This window comes from Dipodomys ordii, unplaced genomic scaffold (assembly GCF_000151885.1).
Source record: "Dipodomys ordii isolate 6190 unplaced genomic scaffold, Dord_2.0 Scaffold283, whole genome shotgun sequence".
In the NCBI taxonomy this organism is placed as follows: domain Eukaryota; kingdom Metazoa; phylum Chordata; class Mammalia; order Rodentia; family Heteromyidae; genus Dipodomys; species Dipodomys ordii.
Window position 1 is genome coordinate 234,413 of NW_012267499.1, and position 22,656 is coordinate 257,068.

The 22,656-nt window shown below is 35.3% G+C and overlaps 1 protein-coding gene across 4 annotated transcripts in view; it reads left to right on the forward strand.

Annotated features, from left to right (window-relative positions):
• Ankrd12 (ankyrin repeat domain 12) overlaps nt 1–22,656 on the forward strand; it is a 134,803-nt gene that overhangs the window by 69,250 nt on the left and 42,897 nt on the right. For all 4 annotated transcript variants that reach the window (XM_013036391.1, XM_013036390.1, XM_013036394.1 and 1 more), the window contains one exon: nt 7,127–7,274. In XM_013036391.1, the coding sequence (XP_012891845.1) occupies nt 7,127–7,274 (148 nt within the window). The remainder of the gene's footprint in view (nt 1–7,126; nt 7,275–22,656) is intronic.

The following is a 22,656-nucleotide window of genomic DNA, read 5'->3' on the forward strand; positions in this document are numbered from 1 at the left end:
ACACACACACACACACACACCACTACCCAGGGTACCAAAATCAATACAGTGACAATAGGAGATAAACCATACATTGCTGTTGCATTGGTTCTCCCTTTTCCATTTTGTTGTTCCTCTTCCCTTCCCTAATTCAGACAAATACACACACACACACACACACACACACACACACTACCCAGGGTACCAAAATCAATACAGTGACAATAGGAGATAAACCATACAGTGACAATAGGAGATAAACCATAGGGGGAAAAATACAAAAGAATCAAGAAATCACATAGTACATAAAAAACAACAACAAAGGAAAACTTTGATTTTCTTTCTTTTTTCTTTTTTTTGTTAGTTGTGGGGCTTGAATTCTGGGCCTGGTCACTGTCCCTTGGCTCTTCAGCTCAAGGGTAGTACTCTACCACTTGAGCCACAGTGCCACTTCCAGTTTTTTCCCAGTGGTTTATTGGAGGTAAGAGTCTCACAGACTTTCTTGCCTGGGCTAGCTTTGAACCATGATCCTCATATCTCAGCCTCCTGAGTAGCATGAGCCACCAGCACCTGGCTAAGAAAAACTTCTTGTGTCCATGTCTTGGAGTTCATTTTGCTTAGAATCATCTTATATGGCCATATATACATAGCTATTTAGCTATTCTGCTCATCTGCTAGGATTATCCTAGACGTACAGTATTATTACCAATGAGGGACCTATGTTTTTTGGGTTTGCCTCACTTAATCTGATTTTATCCAAGACTTTACATTTCCTTACATACAAATGGGGTGGTGGTGTTCTTTCTGATGGAAGTATAGAATTCCTCTGTGTGTGTGTGTGTGTGTGTGTGTGTACATACATAGCACATTTTCTCAATCCATCTACAGAGGGGCATCAGGGTTTGTTCCTTATATTAGTTATGGTGAATAATGCTACAGTAAACATAGTTGTGCTGGTAGCTTTAGTATGGGCTTGTTTGTGACCATTTGGGTAAATGCCCAGAAGTGGGATTGCTGGGTTGTAAGGGACCTCTATGTGTAGTCTTTTGAGTAACTTCCATACTTCTTTCCAGAGTGGTTGAACAAGTTTACATTCCCACCAACAGTAGAAGCATTTTCTTTTGACCACATCCCCTCCATCTATTGTTAGTTCTTGATAATGTCCATTCTAACTGGGGTGAGTTGGAATCTCAATGTTGTTTTGATTTGCATTTCTTTTATGGCCAGAGATGTTGAGCTCATGTGTCCATTAGTCATTTTTATTTCCTCTTCAGAGAAGTCTCTTTAAGTCTTTAGCCCACTTATTAATGGGGTGGTTGTTTCTTTGAGGATTTGTTTTTGAGGGATTTAATTTTTAGATAGGAGACCCTTGTGTCTTCTGTGACTAATGAAGATCTTCTCCCAACGTGTGTAGGCTTTCTATTGATCTTGCTAGCTATGTCCTTTGTAATGCAGAAGCTCTGAAGTTTCATGCAGTCCCATTTCTCCAACCTTTCTTTGATTTATTGTGTTTCTGGGTCTTTATTAAGAAATTTTGGCCTATGCCAAGGAACCCTAGAGTTTCTTCTCTTTCCTGTTTTAACCTCGAGGTCTTTGGTCCAATTGGAGTTGATTTTGGTGCAGGTTGGTATATAAGGATATAACCTTAGTTTTCTACAGGTGTTTAACCAATTTTGCCAGAACCATTTACTGAAGAGGCTGTCTTTCTTCTACCCTATTTTTTTTTGCTCCCTTATCAAAGATCAGGTGGACATAGGTCTGTGGGTTAATTTCTGAGCTTGCTATTAACAAGTATATTATAGAAGTTGTCCCTTACCAAATCATGGTTCACTTATTTTAGTTTCACTGTATCACAGGTTTAAAAAGAATTTCCAATTTTGTATCATGGAGTTTTTACTATATTGTGGGATTTTGTGGTACATAGGTATTTATATAATATATGTGATTTTAATTATTTTCGCCTGAAAAATTTTAAACTACAAAAATACTAAAATGTCAATCCAAACATATTAAAAGAATATTAAAATAAAATACAGTATGTATTTTATCAGAGGATGAATACCATACTGTACACAATGGAAATGCATTATGCTACTACCACTTGCACAAGTTTGCCAACATGAGATTGTACACAGCACACTATTGACTGATGGAATGGAAGGCGACCAACCACAGCACTGTGTTCTGTATTATGGCATTGATTGGCTTAGTGACCATAGCATCCATCTGTTTGCTCTCCTGCACTCTGCCCATATGTTCAGCATTTCTTCTTGTCCACTTCAATATCTGATCCCTGCAGGTAGTGTTTCTCTACAGTATTGTGTTTTGTGAAATTTTTGTAAAAGTTTGAATTTACTTCAAGCCCTACAATGCCACCCAAATGTTCTGCACCTTCTAAGGCTTCTGGCAGTGAACCCAAGCACCAGAGGAAGATGCTTACCATCAGAAAAAAAGTGGAACTTCTTGATATGTTCAAAGAAAGGCAAAAGCTATGCAGCTGTAGGCTACTATTACAGGATCAACGAAACTATTGTTCACTACATAAAGATGAGAAGAATATCAGATCTACGGCAAAGATGACTTTTAACAAGACTGTAAAGAGGGTGGTCACTTCCCACAATAAATGCATTGTAAGAATGGATTCTGCATTGGCTCTGTGGACAAATGACTGCAGGAAGAAGAATATCTCATTGGATACCAACACCCTCCAGACAAAGGCCAAGAAACTTTTTGATAGTTTTTCAGAAAGCACAAACATTCATGACAGTGACAGGATGAAGATGAGGAAGACAATGCAGAAACAAGACTGTTGAGTGCTTCTCCCACCAGACCAGCCACATTCAGTATCAGCCATGGCTGGTTTGCCAAATTTCAAAGATACATTGGACTCTGAGCGTTTCTAAGCATGGAGAAGCTGCATCTGCAGATAAAGCTGGAACTGAGGAGTACATGAACGACATGTTTCAATCCATCATCAAGGAAGGGGGCTATAAGCTTGAACACATTTTTAACATGGATGAGATGAAGTCAGCAAGTGAAAAAGAGGATGAGGAACAAGATGAACTACAGGTTGGGGAAGAGAAGGAGGTTGACTCGAGTGTCTTGCAACCATAGTCAGAGTGTCCAAAGAACTTCAGTGAGTAGCTGAAGAATGGGACCTCAGATGCTTTATTCATTGCATTTCATAAATACAATCAAGAGAGGCATGTCAGTTTATAAAAACCTTCCCACTCAGAATAAAAAGCAGCGCCAGCAACTCCCTATAACTATGTTTATCACTTGGACAAAGAGATCAAGTTATGCCTACACTATTACTGGAAATAGAAATTACAGCCCAGGGTGAAGATACTGTACTACCTGATGAAGCGCCTGATAATTGGTGCCTTCAGAAAAGTTGTAATACTCTTCTTAGCTGTGCAGTACATTCATCTCATCATCATCACCTTCATCACCATCAGTACTGCACAGCTATATAATTTGTGATCTTCATCATTCAAGTTGTAGTATACTTCACTGGTGAGTACCCATATAGAATTTTATATGTTGTTAACATTATGTCAGTTTAAGAGTGTAGAAAATGTTTAAGGGTATATTAAGTGTTTATAATAAGAGTGTGGGAAAGGTTTATAGCAGAGTGGGAGGCGTTTATATATCTGCTACTTTGTGGATTTTCACCTATTGAGGAAGTCTCTGGAAAGTAACTGTCACCATAGGTGAAAGATCATTGTATACCTCACAGTAAACAGTTGTATTGTTTTGATGATATTGGGTTTGAACTCAGGGCCTTATTCCACTTTGAGAGCCTGTTTTGCTTTTGTTAGTTTTAGAATAGAGTCTTGCATGTATGCTCAATTCAGCCTGGACTGAGATCCCTGTATTTATTCTGCCTATGTAGTTAAAATGACAGGTGTGTGTCACCTTGCCCACCTTTTTATTGATTGGGATTTATTTTATTTGGTAGAATTGGCATTTAAACTCAGAGCCTTGAGTTTGCTAGACAGGCATTCTTACTTGAGCCATGCCTCTAACTCCTTTTTCCATTTGTTATTTTCAAATTTGTGCTGCAACCAGCCAGGACTTCAGTCTTCCTCCTCTTGGGCCCATCACTCCCAACCATTGATTTAGATAGAATCTTCAGAACTTTTATTCCCAAGGTGATCTTAAACTTCATTCCTTGATCCCCACCTCCAAACTAGGATTATAGGCTTGAACTATACCAGATACAATGTTTTTTACTGCTTTATTCTTAGATCTGTTTTAAATATCTATCAGTAATTTTTCTATCTATCAGTAATCATCATTTTTGCCTCCTAATTTGTTGCTTGTTACATTTTAAGCAACATTTAATTGCCTTAAATCCCTTTTAGAATATATGTCCATATGAAAGTGATCTGTAAAGTGTGTATGCTTAATGTTAGAGTTTTGGCAGCATGTTTGGAGGAGCCATCTGTAACAAGCATCATAATAGGCAAGTTACAGATATTTGTGGATTTCTTTTTTTTTCTTTCTCTCTTTTTGTCAGTCATAGGTCTTATATATATATGCATAAAATATATTTACTCATTACTTTTTAATATTAGTCAAGGAGACAGTCATAGGTTTTAAATTCAGGGCCTGAGCACTGGCCCTGAGATTTTTTGCTCAGGGCTAATGCTCTACCACTTCAAGCTACAGCTCCCCTTCTGACTTTAGGGTGGTTAATTGAAATTAAGAGTCTCATAGACTTTCTTGCCTGGGCTGACTTTGAACTGTGATCCTCAAATCTTGTCCTCTTTTTTTTTTTTTTTGGTCCGGTCGTGGAGCCTGAACTCTGGGCCTGGGCACTATCCCTCAGCTCTTCAGCTCAAGGCTAGTGCTCTACCACTTGAGCCACAGCGCCACTTCAGGCTTTTTTCTTTTTGCTTATGTGGTGCTGAGGAATCGAACCCAGGGCCTTGAGCATGCAAGGCAAGCGCTCTACCACTGAGCCACCTTCCCAGCCCTCAAATCTTGTCCTCTTAAGTAGCTAAAATTACAGGCATGAACCATCAGCACTTGACTTACTGATTTTTTTTTTATAAAGGTCTTTTTACAATATTAACATTCTTTATTCTGTTTTCTAGTTTTAAGAACTACAGTCTAGGGGAATAAGCTCTAAACATAGAAAATTTCTAATTTATGTGTGGGTATAAAGCGCTATATTATTTATTATGACAAAAAGGAGTTTTTACCTAGTCAGATTCCTGGTGATAGTAAAAAGAGACCTGTTTGTTTTTTTGTTTTTGACAGATGTGGGGCTTGAACTCTGAGTCTGCTTAAGGGGGGGTACTCTACCACTTGAGCCACAGTGTCTCTTCCAAAAAGAAACATTTTAAAAGTAGATTAACGAGGAGAAAAGAAAACAGACCAGAGATTTTTGAATATTACAATTAGAGAAATGAACAGTTACTGACATGAGACAGGTTTTGTCTGCCTTCCCTAAAGGCAAACTAGCAAACATTTGAACATTTATAGGCCATAGGCCACCTCTGCCACTTTTCCTTCTCACACCCTTTCTTCATTCTGCAACATTTTCTTTTTTTCTTATTTAACAACTTAAAGTTTTTAAACTAATTTTAGTTGGTATAGCAGGTTTGGCCATAATTGCTCACCTCTAATTTAGAAGAGACAAGAAAATTGAAACCAAAGTTGTCAAAGCACAGAATCCCAGAGAACTAGGAAGTATTTATATCAGTTATTGCTGGAAGTACCTCTAAAGTACTTCCTTGAGTATGGCAAAAACATGGCTTGTTTTTGCTTTAGGTTCTTTTTGTTGGTTTATTTGTTTGTTTAGTTTTGGGGGTTTGGGATTTGTTTCTTCCTTCTGCCCCCAACCTTCTTCCCAACCCTACATAGCCACATGACTTCTTTAACCATTAGGCAGATGCCTGGGCTATAGAAATAGGTATCTAAAACAGTTAAATCTTTGGAAATAATATGCATTTGTAATTTGACAAAGAGGATCATAATAACAGATCATGACCAAACTTTATACATTCTCTCCTTTTAAAATTTCTACAATTTAGTTTGATGAAATTCCACTTGTCAGTTCTCTCTCCTATTTGCTGAGCCCCTAGAATTCTAATCAGGAAGTTTCCACCTAGCCAATCAGTTCTAATGTTTCCCTATTCTTCCTGTAGTAATTTCAAAGCTATAGAGGTTACATTGAAGCTTTTGATTCACTTTGAATTGATGTTAGTATGAGGGACAGTGATCGAGTTTCAGTCTTCTGCAGATGGATGTCCAGTTTTTCCAACACTGTTGTTGAAGAGACTTTTTAAAAAATCCACCAACATGTATTACTGGCTCATTCCTTGTCAAATATTAGGTGCCTATAGGTGTATAGGTTCATTTCTGAACCATCTAGTCCATTCCATTGGTCTTTGAGTCTGTTTTCTATGCCAGCACCAAGCTGTTTTTGTTTCTATGGTGGCTCTGAAGTAAAGTTTGAAATCTGGGATTGTGATGTCTCTGACAGTTTCTTTTGCTCAGAATTGTTTTAACTAGTATGAGTCTTTTTGTGGTTCTTAGTATGTGAACAATCAAAAGAAAAAAAGGAGTAACAAACATTTTCAAATGTTTATGGAGCACCTCTGTGTTCAGTGCCCTGTTCTTGATATTTAGAATATCTGAATGAATGAGTGAGTGAGTGAATGAGCAAGGTTCTTGGTAATATAGAAGTAATTCGAAATGTTGAATAAAACATTAAAATAAGATGATAAAAGAAGCTAAGTTACCACTTTTAGCGAATATTCTGAGGCACCAATTCTGGAGTTTCATCTAGCATAAGGACCTTATTATTCTTGTTTATTGATTGACTAGCAGGATTTAGACAATGTTTATTAGATACTTAATATTTTTTATTTTATGATAAAACAAAGAATATTAAGGAGTGAAATACCTCAGATTAAATTTTAAGGAGGAAATTTTCTTACAGTATGTCAAATCATCTAATAGGGTGAGGACTTAATGAAAATGAGATTATTAACAATTTAGATGATTAATAATTTAGATTATTAATTGACACAGAGTAGATTAATATTTAGGAGAATTTTGTTTATTTTATCAAGGGAATAATCAAAATGAAACTTTATGAAGGTACCAATTCTGTAATGCTTAAATATTACAGATTGTGAAACTGTTACTTCGTCATGGTGGAGATCCATTTCAAGCTAATAAGCATGGGGAGCGTCCAGTGGATGTAGCAGAAACAGAAGAGTTGGAGTTGCTGCTAAAGAGAGAGGTGCCTTTGTCTGGTGATGATGAAATTTATACAGGTTTGTTTCAGAAAAACCTATATTCAATTGATAGGATATTTGATAGAACATTCTGGATTAGTATAATAAAATATTTGAGTGTTTTAGAATAATGAAAACTATTATTATAATAATGCTTATCTAGCTATGTGAAAATAGTGATACTAGTTACCTAGATATTTTCTGTACATACCCAAATGGAGTCTGCCTTATTTCTGATATTATTTTCATCACAAATTGCAGAACTATACCTTTATTACATTAAACTTTACTGTAGAACCTTTCCTCGTACATAATTTCCAACAAAACCCTTACTTCTTTATATTATATTATGCACATACTAACCAAATCACAGCTTTTTTTGGCTTTAGTAAGTTACCTCGGCATTTTTGCTCATGTGATTAGGTGAATGATGTTACTGGATAGGGTCAGCTTCTTTACAAATAGCCAAAAAAATATTTTAGGCACAGGATGACCCATTGCAGCAGTGGTACTCACAAGACACTATGTTGGAAATGAACTTTACAACTTTACAACTTTGGGGGGGGGGGAAGGGAAAGGATAGTAGGAGAAAAAGGAGGGAGTAACAATGCTCAACAACAAATGTACTCATTACCTTACTGATGTAAATGTAACCTCTCTGTACAGCATTTTTACAAGAAAATAAAATTAAAAAAAAGAAAATGTTTAGCATACTTGGCGTTAAAAAAAAAGCAATGTAAGAATATAACTGACAAAGCTTTCCTATGTTAAAGAAATCCACATACAGAATTTAAGGGACACATAATATTTCAGGCAAAAATCAATAAAAATAATGGTTCAGGTTTATAAGTGGCCATATCCTGATCAAATTTTAAAAAATTCATATAAGCGGGTAGTAATACATTATATACATAAAGAGAGAGAGTGTGTATGTGTATATGCCAATATTGGTGCTTTAACTTGATATCTTGAGTTCTTCCTTAGCTTTTTTCCTCAAAGCAAGCATTCCGCTACTTCAGCCACACCCTTTAAAGTTTTTAAAACTATGATGAAATTGACAGATATACCCTACTACTTGAAATTTTGAATTTTCCAACATATATAATTCTTTAAGAAAGTCTCAAAATTACAGACATGGTATACATAACTATTAGTACTTGAACAATGAAGCCAAAGTTGTCTTGACTTCAGTGAAATATGTAAGAAAGTAAGAAAATAAGTGAATGAGATGAATGAGGAAATCAAGGATCGTTAGAAATATGCAAGTATAAACAAAAAAGATACCAATAAAGCAAAAGAGCCTTTCGTGAGTGAAGTCATTTGCTAGGGCTGTTTAAAAAGTACCACAACTAGGACAGCTTAACAGAAATGTATTGCTCTAAAGTAATAGTTCCAAAGGCAGCAATTCTGAGAGCAAATATTGACAGGGTAGGTTTCACCTGAATGAAGCAAAATGTAATGGCTAGAAAACAACTTTTGTTATTTTGGTGTTACTGGAGATTAAACTCTGACACTTGCTTGAGATTGCTAGACTGATATGCTACTTAAACCATATCTCTAGTCCTGCTTTTTGCTATTTATTTCAAAAATAGATTTTAATTAACTTTTCTGCCCAGCTTACTTCAAACTTCAGTCTTCCAGTTTAGCCTCCTTAGTAGATAGGATTACAGGTATGAACCACTAGCCCTTGGTTAACTTTTCTAATACTTGCAAAAGAAAGTAAATTTTCTTTATTTTTAAACAGAATAATAGAATCTAAGTTGTCTGATGTGATCATCTAAATAGACAAGTCTAATAAGGTTTTAAAAGATTAGACATTTCATACATGTGATTTTCCAGTAATAAAATGACTAGAGCCAGAAAAGACTAGGAAATTTCAAACTTGAGCAGAATACTTTTTACATCTAAATTTTCTCCAGTAAGAATTTAATAATAAAAATATAGTATGAATGGATAAACTACTTTAGACTATGGATAAAATAGATTTCTAAAGCAGTTATTAATTTAAATATATACAATTAAAATCACATATATACTCCATTAGAAATTCTGGGATTTAAAAAAAAAGAAATTCTGGGATTTTTTTTGTAACTTCTATCTTAATGAGATGCTTTATGCAAACATATATAGAGAGAGAGAGAGTTGGTGGGGATGGAACTCAGGGTCTCATGCATGCTAGGCAAGTAATCTACTACTGCAGCCAACATTCACATAATTTTAGCATCAATGTTTTTTCATCATCACCTTTTAGATAGTTAACATTTTCTGTCTTCTGTCAAAAATCAGATGTATAGCAAACTTTAAAAATCCATATATGATGGTAGTGTGACAAAAATTAGCTTAAGTTATAACTTCTCATTACTATTGGTGCTCTTTATAATGCTGTCTTTGAAGTACTGTCTGTACAATTCTCAATGCTATATTCTGAAAGTAATTTTAACATTTTGTAAATAGCCAGTTATGTTTTAGGATTATTAATTTTTGCTTTGTTATTTCACATATCACATATCTATTCCTCAAGCTTTCTTGTTTTATGATACATTTTATAATAAGTTGCAGACTTACAGCATGCATTTCATTTGTTTGTATTTATGATTTTTATAATTACATAATGAAGTATATTACACTACCGTATATATTATTTCAATTTTGAGAAATGCCTAGACCTGTATAATCTAACTGCATCTAGGGAGAGAACAGCTTCATTGTTCCTGAACATACACTTCCTTGGTCATTTCCCACTATTGATTAATTTATACACATCATGATAAAAATGACTTAGGAAGGATTGCTAATAAACCTCGGATCTAGGTGGAACTGCAAGATCTTCAGTTTTTTTTCAGTTCTAGAATTTAAAATCAGGGCCTTGTGCTTGCTATGTATCCATTTTACCACTTGATCCATTTTACAGCCCTTTTTTGCTCTAGGTTTTTAAGGGTAGGATATATGGGGTTTAAACTTGGTGTTATATTCTCTTGGCCTGCATGTTAAGCTGGTATTCTGTCACGTAAGCCAAGTTGCCAGCCCAGAATTTTGCTGGTTATTTTAGAGGTTTATTTCTGGTTATTTTGCCCTTGCTTGCTTCAAACCTTGATCTGCTTGATCTCAGTTTCCTGAGAAGCTAAGATTATAGTTGTGAGCCACCTGTTTTGACTTCTTTAGTTAATTTTCAGGTAGTGTCTTATGTCTTTATTCAGGACTATGTACACTTGTGTCCTCCCAGCTAGGGGAATCACAAACGCTTGTCACCATGCTCAACCATGTCTATAGTAGCCTTGAACATCAGCACTTCTGATGTCAGTACCTCACAGACATGAGTCACCACATATGGCCATGAAGGATCTTTATGTGGCTTTTTCACATCAAAACAAAGGGAGAAATAACAAAACAGTGATAATATCATAGAGAAATCCAGTAGCACTTTAGACTGTATGATCAAAATTATGCAATCAAAGGAAAGTAATGCACATCCTTTGCCTCCAGATTTGATGCCCTCAAGGGAATATAAAAATCACTGTTGAGGTTCCCCCTGAGTATGTATCATGGTGAACATTTTATTTTTTAAATAAAAGTTTATGAAATGTCAAAAAATAGAGACCAATAAAGACAGTAGAAATGTTTCAGACTATATTGGTATGTTGGCATGTTCATTTATATGTACCTGGATTATCTTTGGATTTAATCCTTTTATATCTGCTTCTCAAACAACAGGTTTCAGAGTATTGAAAGAGATAATAATAAAGTAATACCTGCTCTTAGACTGTATCTTGTACTGGAGAGAGAAAACAGTAGTAAATAACATTAGGTCAGTAAACCAGAAATTTGGACAGTAGATAGTATTACATCAACACAAATTTATGAGGTTGGCCCCTTTACTATGTCAATGTAGGTTTATATGCTATGAAACACTATTACTTCGGAAATAATCACTAAAGTATATATGTCTAGGCAATGATGTGTGCAATTATCCCAATATATTTCATGTCCTTATCTGTACATATAGATAATGAGAGGAAGGATATTTAAAAGTAAGGGTAAAACACTAACAGGAAAATTTGAATAAAGGTTATATATGCTGAGTATATTTTGTATTCCTGACTTTTTTGTTTCTAATTATTTCCAAATAAAAATTAAAATTATGCAAATACATAAAATTTCTTTGCTCTGTGTATTTAAAAAGACCTACAAAAGCAGTGATCAAGTATCATTCCTGTATGTGTTCTACTGAAAGAAAAGCATCTATCTTAGAAAAAGTTGATTATTTTTCAGCAACAAGAAATGCATAGATGAACTGGGAACATCTTTTCATCTCAGAGCTTGAGGAAGTTATCAAAAACTAATATAAGGTCTTGTTCAAAAGCCTTAGGAAAAAACTTGAAGCAGTTTCTCACTTGGCCAAAGATGGGATAATGTAATATAATAAGTGTATAATTTGTCATCATCAGAGGATTTATCTTAAAAATTAAAAAAATTGCCTGTCCTATTTCACTGAGCAACCTCATGTAAGAAGTACCTTTTTAAAATTCAGCTAAAATAAGTGAGAAAAAGCTCCAGAAAAATTGATAAAAGCATAAAAAAATCATTGGCCAAATTCCTTACCTCTAAGCTTAACCAGTCGTCAAAAAAGAAATAGCATCATATTGGCTTTGCATTTCCAGTTTCCAACAATGGAAGACACACTAGTGAGAGATTAGAAGTATAACGTAAGAATCTTGTAACTACCTAAGATATGATTTATGTCAGGCTAACAAAAGAGAAGTGAAGTATTAAAAAGCTTATTGAAGCAAAGCACAGTGACTAACTACTCAGAAGGCTAAGATCTTTGTATCAAGGTTTAAGGCCAACCTGGGCAGGAAAGTTCTTGAGACTCCATCTCCAAAATAACTAACTAAAAACCTGGCTAGAAACCTGCAAAATGTGTGTGTGTCTGTGTGTGTGTCTGTGTCTGTCCCTGTCTATCTGTGTCTGTATATATAGCATACGTGTGTGTGTGTGTGTGTGTGTGTGTGTGTGTATTCAGTCGTCTTGGTCTAGCAAACACACTGAAATGGTATTTATAATGGTGAGTGTGGGAAAAGTATTAAAAAATGGATATAGAAGGCTGGTTTACTCTTGTAATCCTAGCTATTCAGGGAGCTGAGATCTGAAAATCAAGGATAAAAGCTATCCTTGGCAGGTAAGTTTTTGGTGCTTATCTTTAAGAAAGTACAAAAAAGCAGGAAGTAGAGCTGTGGCTCAAGTGGTAAAGTATTATAGTCTTGAGCAAAATAAAAAGGCTGTATCTATGATGCATGTACATTTAACATGTCTGTGATCCTCAGATCTCAGCCTCCTGAGTAGCTGGGATTACAGGCTTGAGACACTGGCGCCTGGCAAAGTGATAGGTTTCTGTGGAGGGGAAAGATGGTAGAGGTTTACCTGAACACAATCATATGATGGTTTGGGTTTTTGTTTTTTTGTTTTTTATATCTAAATATATATCACACTTTGTCAACAAAATCTCTTGACTTGCACCCCTTTTTACTTAATTACCTAAATACCATCATAGCTAAACTAACATCAAATATGATGTAGACCAACTCAACTCCCTGGAATCTATTGTAACTAAAGTTACACAGGATATTCTCAGTGCTAGCTCCCTTAGTGGCATTTTAAATACTGGTTCTTTCAAATTCCCTGGAATTTGTTCTTTTGACTATGTTCTTTCTAAAATTCTCTTCCCTTGGTTTCTTACACATAATTCTCTGACTTTTTATTTTCTTCCCAAATTGTTTCTTCTTTGTTTCTTGTAGAATATTGTCTACATTTTGTTTCTGTACACCCTGTGTTGGTTTTCCCAAAGATTTTACTTTCTATACTCTCAGCTGTATACAATCTCCCAAATAAGGTTTACCCATACTCAGTGTTTTATCAAGCATTTATATGATTAGGGATTTCAAATATATTTCTCTGAAACTTCAAACTTAATTTATCTACCCTGTGGATATTGCCACTTAGGTTTCTTCAATGATACCTCAAAAGTTAGCATACAGAAATAAAGGTTTCTTCAATGATACTTCAAAAATTAGTATACAGAAATTAAACTTTTCATCATTTGTACTTTTTTCCCTAGCCTAATGGTAACATCATTCATCGGTGTATATGTATATATGTATGTATATGTGTATATATATATGTACATATATATATATATATAAGTTGTGTACTTGAGCATCACATAACTTCATTTGCTCCTTTTCCTTATTTTTTTCAACAGCTATTTTTAAGTACCCTCTGTGTTAGGTATTAAGTACAAGTAATTTAAAAAATAAAACAGATATTAATACCAGCCACTAACTTCTGTCAATTTCTTCTTCCAACACATTTGTTAATGTATCTGTTAGATACAACCCTTTTGATCTATCTCTGTTCTGTGTGAAATCAGGATTGTCTAACCAACGGTACATTGACTTTATGAGAAAATAGGAAAATAAGATTAAAAAGTAGTATGGTATGTGTGGTATGTTAATTCTATTTATTGGGCTGTAAACTCATTAATTTTGGACCCTTCTGGAAACTAGCTATGTAAAGCATTAATAAACTAGAAGAACTGTAACAGATTTTCCCCAACAAAACAAAGTTACTTGAACTTAAATGTTTAGAGTAGAACACATCTTCTAGAACCTCTTTTTTATTTTCATTTTTATTTTAATTTTTTAACCTGTGTTCATCAGCTATGTATTGATTTTTCAGAGTATTTATTTTCCACATGGTGAATGTGCCTGAATAATTGCTTGATCAGAGTGCCTCAAGGAATGGTGCAAAAATTTATCAGTAAGTATCAAACAAAGATTTTGGAATTGCTGAAGAAAACTGATGAAAATACCCAAAATTTATTCCTTAATTTACATGAGGTCCTTGTTAAACTTAACTCAAATTTTAGCCAATCCAAATTCAGACCACATTAATAATTAATGAAGAATTAATTTAACTGCCCTTAGATGTTTGTAAGTTCAATACCCAAAGCTTTGTTATCCATCTGATATGTCATCCCATGTGACAGATGCACTTTAAGTATTGTTAAGTTAGAGAATAACCCAGACACTGAGTTTTACAACTTAATAAATTTGGAATAAGTAAAAGGGTGTCATAATATTTAATCATTCCAAATATAGTTCATTCCATTAGACATTGTGACATATGTTAATGCCAATTAGAGTTAGCTGTCCAGTCTTCAAGACAAAGAGTTTGTGTCAATGTACTACTTCTTTTGTCAAAAAGTAAATGCTATGAAAAAATGTTATCTAATATATTCAGTATTCATAATAATTGCCTTCTACTTTCAGTTGCAACCTTCTTTAAAAAAAAATGGTCAGTGGTTAAATATTTACAGACTGGCCTCACTTCATAGACATAGTTCATACATTCTCATGTTAAATGTCCTGACATAATAAATATTGCACGAATACATGTCCTGGTTAATACAGTTTATTTGTTTAGAAATACATGATACTCTTAAATTTGCATAATTCTTTAGTCCTTCCCCCTGCTCCAGTTTCTGACCATTTCTCACATTCTTTTTTTGGGGGGTGGGGAGGGTCTGGTCGTGGGGCCTGAACTCTGGGTCTGGGCGCTGTCCCTCAGTTCTTCAGCTCAAGGCTAGCACTCTACCACTTGAGCCACAGCGCCACTTCCAGCTTTTTTCTTTTTGCTTATGTGGTGCTGAGGAATCGAACCCAGGGCCTCAGGCATGCAAGGCAAGGGCTGTACCACTGAGCCACCTTCCCAGCCCTCTCACATTCTTATTCTACCCACATTGTTTTCTTTTACAAAATCTATCCTGTATTCGCTACAAATACTTATTTCTTGTTATCATGCCAAGAATTCACCCATTCAAGAGTAAGATTTAATGAGTTGCATTAGTGCCACCTGTACTTTCTGACATGGATTACCAAAGTAGAGATTTTTTTTTTCTTTTTGGTTGGTCTTGGGTCCTAAACTCTGGGCCTGGGTGCTGTCCCTCAGCAATTTAGCTCAAGGTTAGCACTCTACCACTTGAGCCACAGCACCACTTCCAGCTTTTTCTGCTTATGTGGTGCTGAGGAATCAAACTCAGGGCCTCCTGCATGCAAGGCTACCACTAAGCCACCTTCCCAGCCCCAATTAGAGATTTTGTTAATAACTTTGCCAGGCACTGGTTTTAGAAAGAGTAACCAAGCCAGGCATCAGTGGTTCATGCCTGTAATCCTTGCTACTCAGGATCCTGAGATCTGAGGATTGTGGTTCAAAGCAGCCCAGGCAGAAAAGTCCCAATTCAAAAACTTGAAGTTGTGCTTGAGCACAAAGTGGCTCAGGGACAGTGCCCAGGCCATGATTTCAAGCCCCACAACCAACTACAAAGACAAAAAAAAAGACCATCCACTGGACAAAGTTTAAAAATATCATTGCATGAGAGCTATTCACCTTTTTTTGGCCAGAAATAATCATTCTGGTTTTAGGCTTTAAGAGGTTACTGTAAACTTTCCTCACATGCATAATTCAAATTTATTAAAGAAATGCTCCATTATAATAAATAAATTATTTTAGTTTACTGTAAGACAAGAGTTTTAAAAAGACAATTATTAAATTGACTCAGTGGGAATTGGAGGCATGACTTGGGTGTTTTAGTGCCAGCCAATGAACGAAAGCATCAGATACAAAATTTGAGTCCTGGTCTTGGACAAAAAAAAATGACTCACTGGTATTTGCAAAGTATATTTTTCCTGTCATAAAGTAACACAAAATGACCAGCATTTTCAATCCTTGTTTTTTTCAATATTTAATAGTAAATAAATTGTACTATTACATTATAATGACAGTGTCTTAATTTGTTAAACTTATTTCCTAAGTTTTATGTTTTAGGAACTATGAAAATACAAACTTCATGCTATATGAAGTTACATAATAAAAAATAAACTAATAAAGCAACTTAATAAACCAGGAAATCCAGAGAAACAAATAAAACACTGTATACCAGATTTTTATTTATTTATTTATTTATTTTGTCAAATGGGTTATGTGATGGTAACAGTTTACCTATGAGCAGGACGAAGCATCACCTTAGGATATCTTAAAGCAAACATTTTAACCTTAGAGGTATAAAACAACAGGAAAAGATTACAAGGGAGTTTTAGTACAGCATCCAATTCTAAACATATTTGCTGATTAGGATTTAGATTTGATAATATAGTATTTAAATATAGAACATTATATAGAGTAAAGGTATTTGCAAATTGGTATACCTAAAACTGGATTTTTGAAGTTGTTGAATCATATCAAACACCATGTTTGGTATGTATATTTTACATATCCCTATGTTGTCAGTGCTAAGAGAAATGAAATACTTAGCTACTTGAAGAAGGTTAAGTATATACTGTGATAATCAATGAGGTATTTTTAATTTAACAACTCCTTACTAACAAAGTAAAAGAAATTCAGTGGTAGTGTTTTGCATGTTCTACTTTTTCTTCTCTTATTATCATGGACATGGTGTACTTTATACAGTTTTAAATGTTGAATTTTTAAACTTCTTCATATACTGTCAACTTATTTCTATCAAGAAACAAACACATTTTGTTCTTTTTAAAAAGAACTTTAAAAAAGTACTTTAAATCTTGATGATGGACACTGTTGATTCATGCCTGTAATCCTAGCTACTCAGGAGGCTCAGATCTGAGGATACATCAACTCCAATTAACCACCAAAAAGCCAGAAGTGGAGATGTGCCTCAAATGGTAGAGAACCAGCATTTTGCAAAAAACCCTAAGAGTTCAAGTCCTAACAGTGGCGTACATACAAAAACATTAGTACAGATTTTTAATATGTCTTATGTGGATTAGTTATCCTAAGGCCCATAACCTAAGAATTTGTAATTCTAAGTGGATTGCTTTTTAGGGAAAAACGTTTCCGATTTAAATGGTATCTTGTTGGGAAAGGAATTACAAATACCTAAGTGACTATATATTGCAAAAGCTAATTCTTTAAAATTAAAGTCTACAAAAATACATTCTTACCATTAACTTGTTTATACTAACACACAAGTGTGGCAAATGGTGGTTGCAGCTTCAGTGTGTTTTTCATGGCTACAAATTAACGTAAGTCTTGATATTTTGCTATGTAGAACAATAGGCTACTAAATGCTTCTCTTTGAAGTCCATATATACAGTAGTCAAGAAATTTCAAAGGCATTTTCCCAGAAAATTAATGGGTTGTAGGTTAAGAATCCTAGCTTGATGGTTTTTCTTTAAATCAATTTCTCCCAGTGAGTAGCAACTTAAAGTGAGTCTGTCACATAATTATAGTAGTGAGATATTGCTGAACAGTTAAGATTAAAATTTTACAAAGGCTACATTTGGGCAGAATCCTTAAAAAAAGAACTTTGTTTTAAATATTAATATATGCATATATTTAAATGAGTTCAGCTTCCTGTCATTCTGTCTGCAGAAAAACATTTGGAGCCATGGTTAAAAGGACCTCCATGTAATGTATATATTTATTATAGAGTTTCTGACACTGGGTGATTTTTGTCGGTCTCCTTTAGTAACATCAAAATTTTTGTAGTGATACTTTTTTTTTGAGGAAGAAAATGTTTATTATTATTTATGGGACCATTTTCTGTGTTACTGACAATTTAGTAGAAAGGCATTGTGTGATGACTAATTGAGAGACATATATAGAGTACTACAGTACTTAATTTTGTTTGTTATTTAGATTTTACCTTTTGTTTTAGTATTTCAGCTATTAATTATGTTGTTTTCCCTCTTTACCTCACCTCTAAATTTGTGACTATATATATCTCCTTTTTTGTTGTTGTTGTGTTTTGTTTTGTTTTGGTTTGGGTTTTTAGGGTGGAGGGAATAGGTACTTGCATTCGTGACCTTGGAATTGGCAGGCCAGCCAGCCGTACCCTCAGTCCTTAATTTTTTTTTTTTTTTTTTGGTCGGTCGTGAGGCTTGAACTCTGGGCTTGGGCGCTGTCCCTGCACTCTTCAGCTCAAGGCGAGTGCTGTACCACTTGAGCCACAGCTCCATTTCTGGTTTTCTAGTGGTTTATTGGAGATAAGAGTTTCATGGAATTTCCTGCCTGGGCTTTTTGAACAGCGATCCTCAGATCTCAGCCTCCTGAGTAGCTAGGATTACAGCCATGAGCCACCTGCACCCGGCCCAGTCCTTAATTTTTGAGAAGGGTTTATTTCTCTATGTAGCATATGCTACCCTTGGACTCATTATCATGCCTCAGTATTATTTTTAGGCTGTTTAATGAAGTTTAATGGGCATGCTTTCTAAATAGTAGGCCTGGCAATTTAGAAGGGCCAGGAAGAAAGACTTGATCTCTAAAAATGCAGTTTTTCTAGATTAATCAAAATGAAATCAAATGTAGTACTTTTAAACAAGCTATACAAATTATTCTCTGAATTGGTAAAATTATTTTAGAGTGGCTTTTTATTCTCTTTACCCATCTTTATCTTTTCTGGTTTTCTAACATGAACTGTATTACTTTCTTTGCAAAAGGACAGTGAATATTGTTTTAAAATAAATAAAACAGAGAACTAAAATGCTGTTTAACACTTTGTTACACAATAAAATAGATGGCATATAACCAAACACCATTTCAAATATAAAGGTAATTTTTAGTACTAGTCCTGATGTTAATATATTTAATTCTAGTTGAATGCCTTATACAAAAAGAATTTTAAAAAAGACAACATGATGTGGTGACTTTGACAATAGAAATTAACTTAAATAATAACCTCTTTCCCCATTGCTTTTTAAAATGACTGTGTTAAGGTTTTAGTTCTCCTTGACAGATTCTAGATGTTATCTATTCTATCTAATCTTAGGCAAATTACTGTTAACTTGCTTCACACCTATGAATTAAGGGTCACAGTACATACATCATAGAGATGTGGTACAAGTTAAATTAGTTAATACTTGAGGGTGTTTTAAAAAGCAAATTACAGAATTAACATTTGATAAATACTATCCTTAAAAATAGTGAGAGCCGGGCGCTGGTGGCTCAAGCCTGTAATCCTAGCTACTCAGGAGGCTGAGATCTGAGGATCGCGGTTCAAAGCCAGCCTGGGCAGGAAATATCGTGAGACTCCTATCTCCATTAAACCACCAGAAAACCGGAAGTGGCGCTGTAGCTCAAGTGGTAGAGCGCTCGCCTTGAGCTGAAGAGCTGAGGGACAGCGCCCAGGCCCAGAGTTCAAGCCCTGCGACCGACAAAAAAAAAAAAAAAATAGTGAGAAACACTGGTGCAGATGGCTCATGCCCTTGATCCTAGCTACTCAGGAGGCTGAGATCTAAGAATTGCAGTTCAAAGCCAGCCTGGGCAGAAAAGTCCTTGTGAGACTTTCTTTCAAATTAACCTCTCCAAAACTAGAACTACAACTAGAGTTGTAGGTCAAAGTGTTAGAGCACTAGAGCAAAAGAGCTCAGGTCCTGAATTCAAGCCTCATTACGTGTGTGTGTGTGTGTGTGTGTGTGTGTGTGTGTAAGTGTGTAAAGTGAGAGTCTAGTTGGACCTATTGGTGGACACTAGAACTACAACTAGAGTTGTAGGTCAAAGTGTTAGAGCACTAGAGCAAAAGAGCTCAGGTCCTGAATTCAAGCCTCTTTACGTGTGTGTGTGTGTGTGTGTGTGTGTGTGTGTGTGTGTGTGTCAGGTCCTGAATTCAAGCCTCATTACGTGTGTGTGTGTGTGTGTGTGTGTGTGTAAAGTGAGAGTCTAGTTGGACCTATTGGTGGACACCTATTCCAGCACTAGAGAGGCCAAAGCATAAAGAGCCTGAGTTTGAAACCAGCCTTGGCAACATAGCAAAATCTCGTCTATAAATAAAATAAGTGGATGCATGAATGAATGTGTTCACAATTTTTCATTTATTATAAATGAACTATTTAACACTAAACTTGGTGTAGGCTATCATATGTTTATAATCATTTTAAATTATTATTTGTATTTTCTAATATAGACATTGAAAATCTAAGCCAAATTGACTATTTAGGCCACTTTACTAGTCAACAAAATCTAGTCATCAGACCCTATGTTTTTCGCTTTTGTGTGTGCACACCACATGTGTGTGTGATACTGAGGTTTGAACTCAGCCTGATACACAGCTATCTCTCAGCCACATGAACTACACTTCCAGCCTTGCTTTTTTGCTCATTATTTTTGGACATGAATATCAAAGATTTTTCTGCCTGGGTCTCAGCCTCCTGAATAGAATATCAGGCCTGAGCCTCTGGAACCTGGGTAGACACTAGTCTTACAACTTCATTATATGCTATTAGTAGTCATTAATGAGATACCTTTAATCCAATTTTAATAGAATATAAAATTGAATCTGTCAAAGCCTAGTAAAGAATAGGCAAATACAGAATTCATATTTGAAATTCAACTTCAGTCTTAGATGCATATGTTCAATTGGAAGGATAGGTATAGGTAGGTACTAGAGATCTGAACTCAGGGGCTCATAGGCAAGAAGTCTGCCGCTTGAGTCACACTCCCCACTGTTTTTTGCTGTAATTTTTTTTGGGGGGTCCAGTTGTGGGGCCTGAACTCTGGGCCTAGGTGCTGTCCCTCATCTCTTCAGCTCAAGGCTAGTGCTCTACCACTTGAGCCACAGCGCCACTTATATGGTGCCGAGGAATCGAACCCAGGGCCTCATGTGTGCAAGGCAAGCGCTCTACCACTGAGCCACCTTCCCAGCCCTTTGCTGTAATTTTTTAACTAGAGTCTTTAGATTATTTGGCTTCAGACTGTGATCTCCTGTGCCTCCTATGTAGCATGAATTATAGATAACATACCACACCATGCCAATCTTGTTTGTTGAGCTGGGAGCAGATCTCAAAACTTTTTTTTTTTAATCCAGGCTGGACTGGACCTTTAATTCTTTTGATTGCTTCTGTTGCTGTTTTGTTTTTGATATAGGACCTCCTAGGCTTGCCTTCAACTTGTGCATCTACTGCCTTGAGTATTCTGCTTCTGCTTCCCAAGTGCTATGATTATAGGTAGACACAGCCACACCAGACTATATTTTTTTTTAAATCATTATTACTCAAAAATAGTAACAGATTAAACTAATAACCATAAGTCTCATATATCATTCTATCTCATTCTAGAGCCTTAGTTTTTGTGGCAGAGGTTTCTCTATATACTCAATCACATGGTAGAAAAAGAAGGAATTAGGTAGAATTCAAATCCTTCTGGAAAGATCACGAAGTTTGCATCACTTACTGAATGCTTAGGCATCTTGCATGCACTCAATGCCTACATATCAAAACATGATAGGTATGAGTACCAGTTTTAAAGTCAGGGAAACTTGGGTTTGGAGACCCACTGTGTCACTTTTTGGCCTTACACAAATTTATTAGTATTATTATTCTGATGGTATCCTATCCATGTAAAATGAAAGGTAAAGAAGACAATTTATGTAACTGTGTAAATACATTGTTCATTTAACAAGGCTTAATTTTAAGAGAAATGGTGGGTTTTTTTTTGTTTTTTACTTCGTTCTAGAAACTCTTCTTAAACCCTAGTTGTTTTTCTTTTTGTTTGTTTTTTGGTCTATTCTACTGGGATTTGAAATCAGCCTTCAAAGTCACCAGGCAGGCATACTACCACTTGAGCCATGCTCTTAACACGTTTTGCTTTATCTAACAAATGAGGTCTCAATGACCAAGTAAAAATAAACCTAGATATGACCGTCCTACTTAAGCTTTGTACATAGCTGGGATGACAGGTGACAGGTATGATGCATCACCACACTCAGTTTTTATAGTTTGAGATGGCATCTTTTGAACTTTTTAGTCAGGTTTGCCTCAAACTGCTATCCTTCCAGTCTGCCTCCTGCATAACAAGAAGTACAGGCATAAACCATCATGCTTAACCTTCTCCCTCTTTTGTGTAAAACATGGTTTTAGAATTCATCAGTGGTTGTCAATTATGAACTAATAATTATATTTTTAAAATACTTGTATGTATAAGTGGTAACATACACCTGAAATCTGGGTTCTCTGGAGGTTAAAACAAGGATTACAAGTTCACTGGCTAATTAGTGAGACATTGTCTCAAAAAAGGAGCATATAAAGAGAGAACTGGGGCAGGGGAAAGAAAAGGGAAAGGAAGAGACAAGTTGCAGACAGACATAGATTTAAGCTAGGGATGCTCAGTAGTATGACTCTTGCCTAGATTGCATTAGGCCCTGGATTCAATTCCCATTAAAAAAAAATTCCTCTAAACACCAATACATGGGATATTAGACATCAGAAAATAGTTTTTTGGTTCTGTTCTCTACCCTCACTAACTCCCATTTAATTTGCATATACCAAGTCTATATCCTCATAATTCATTATGACTGATTATTTCTTTTGTCCTCTTATGTCTGTAATATGTTATATAA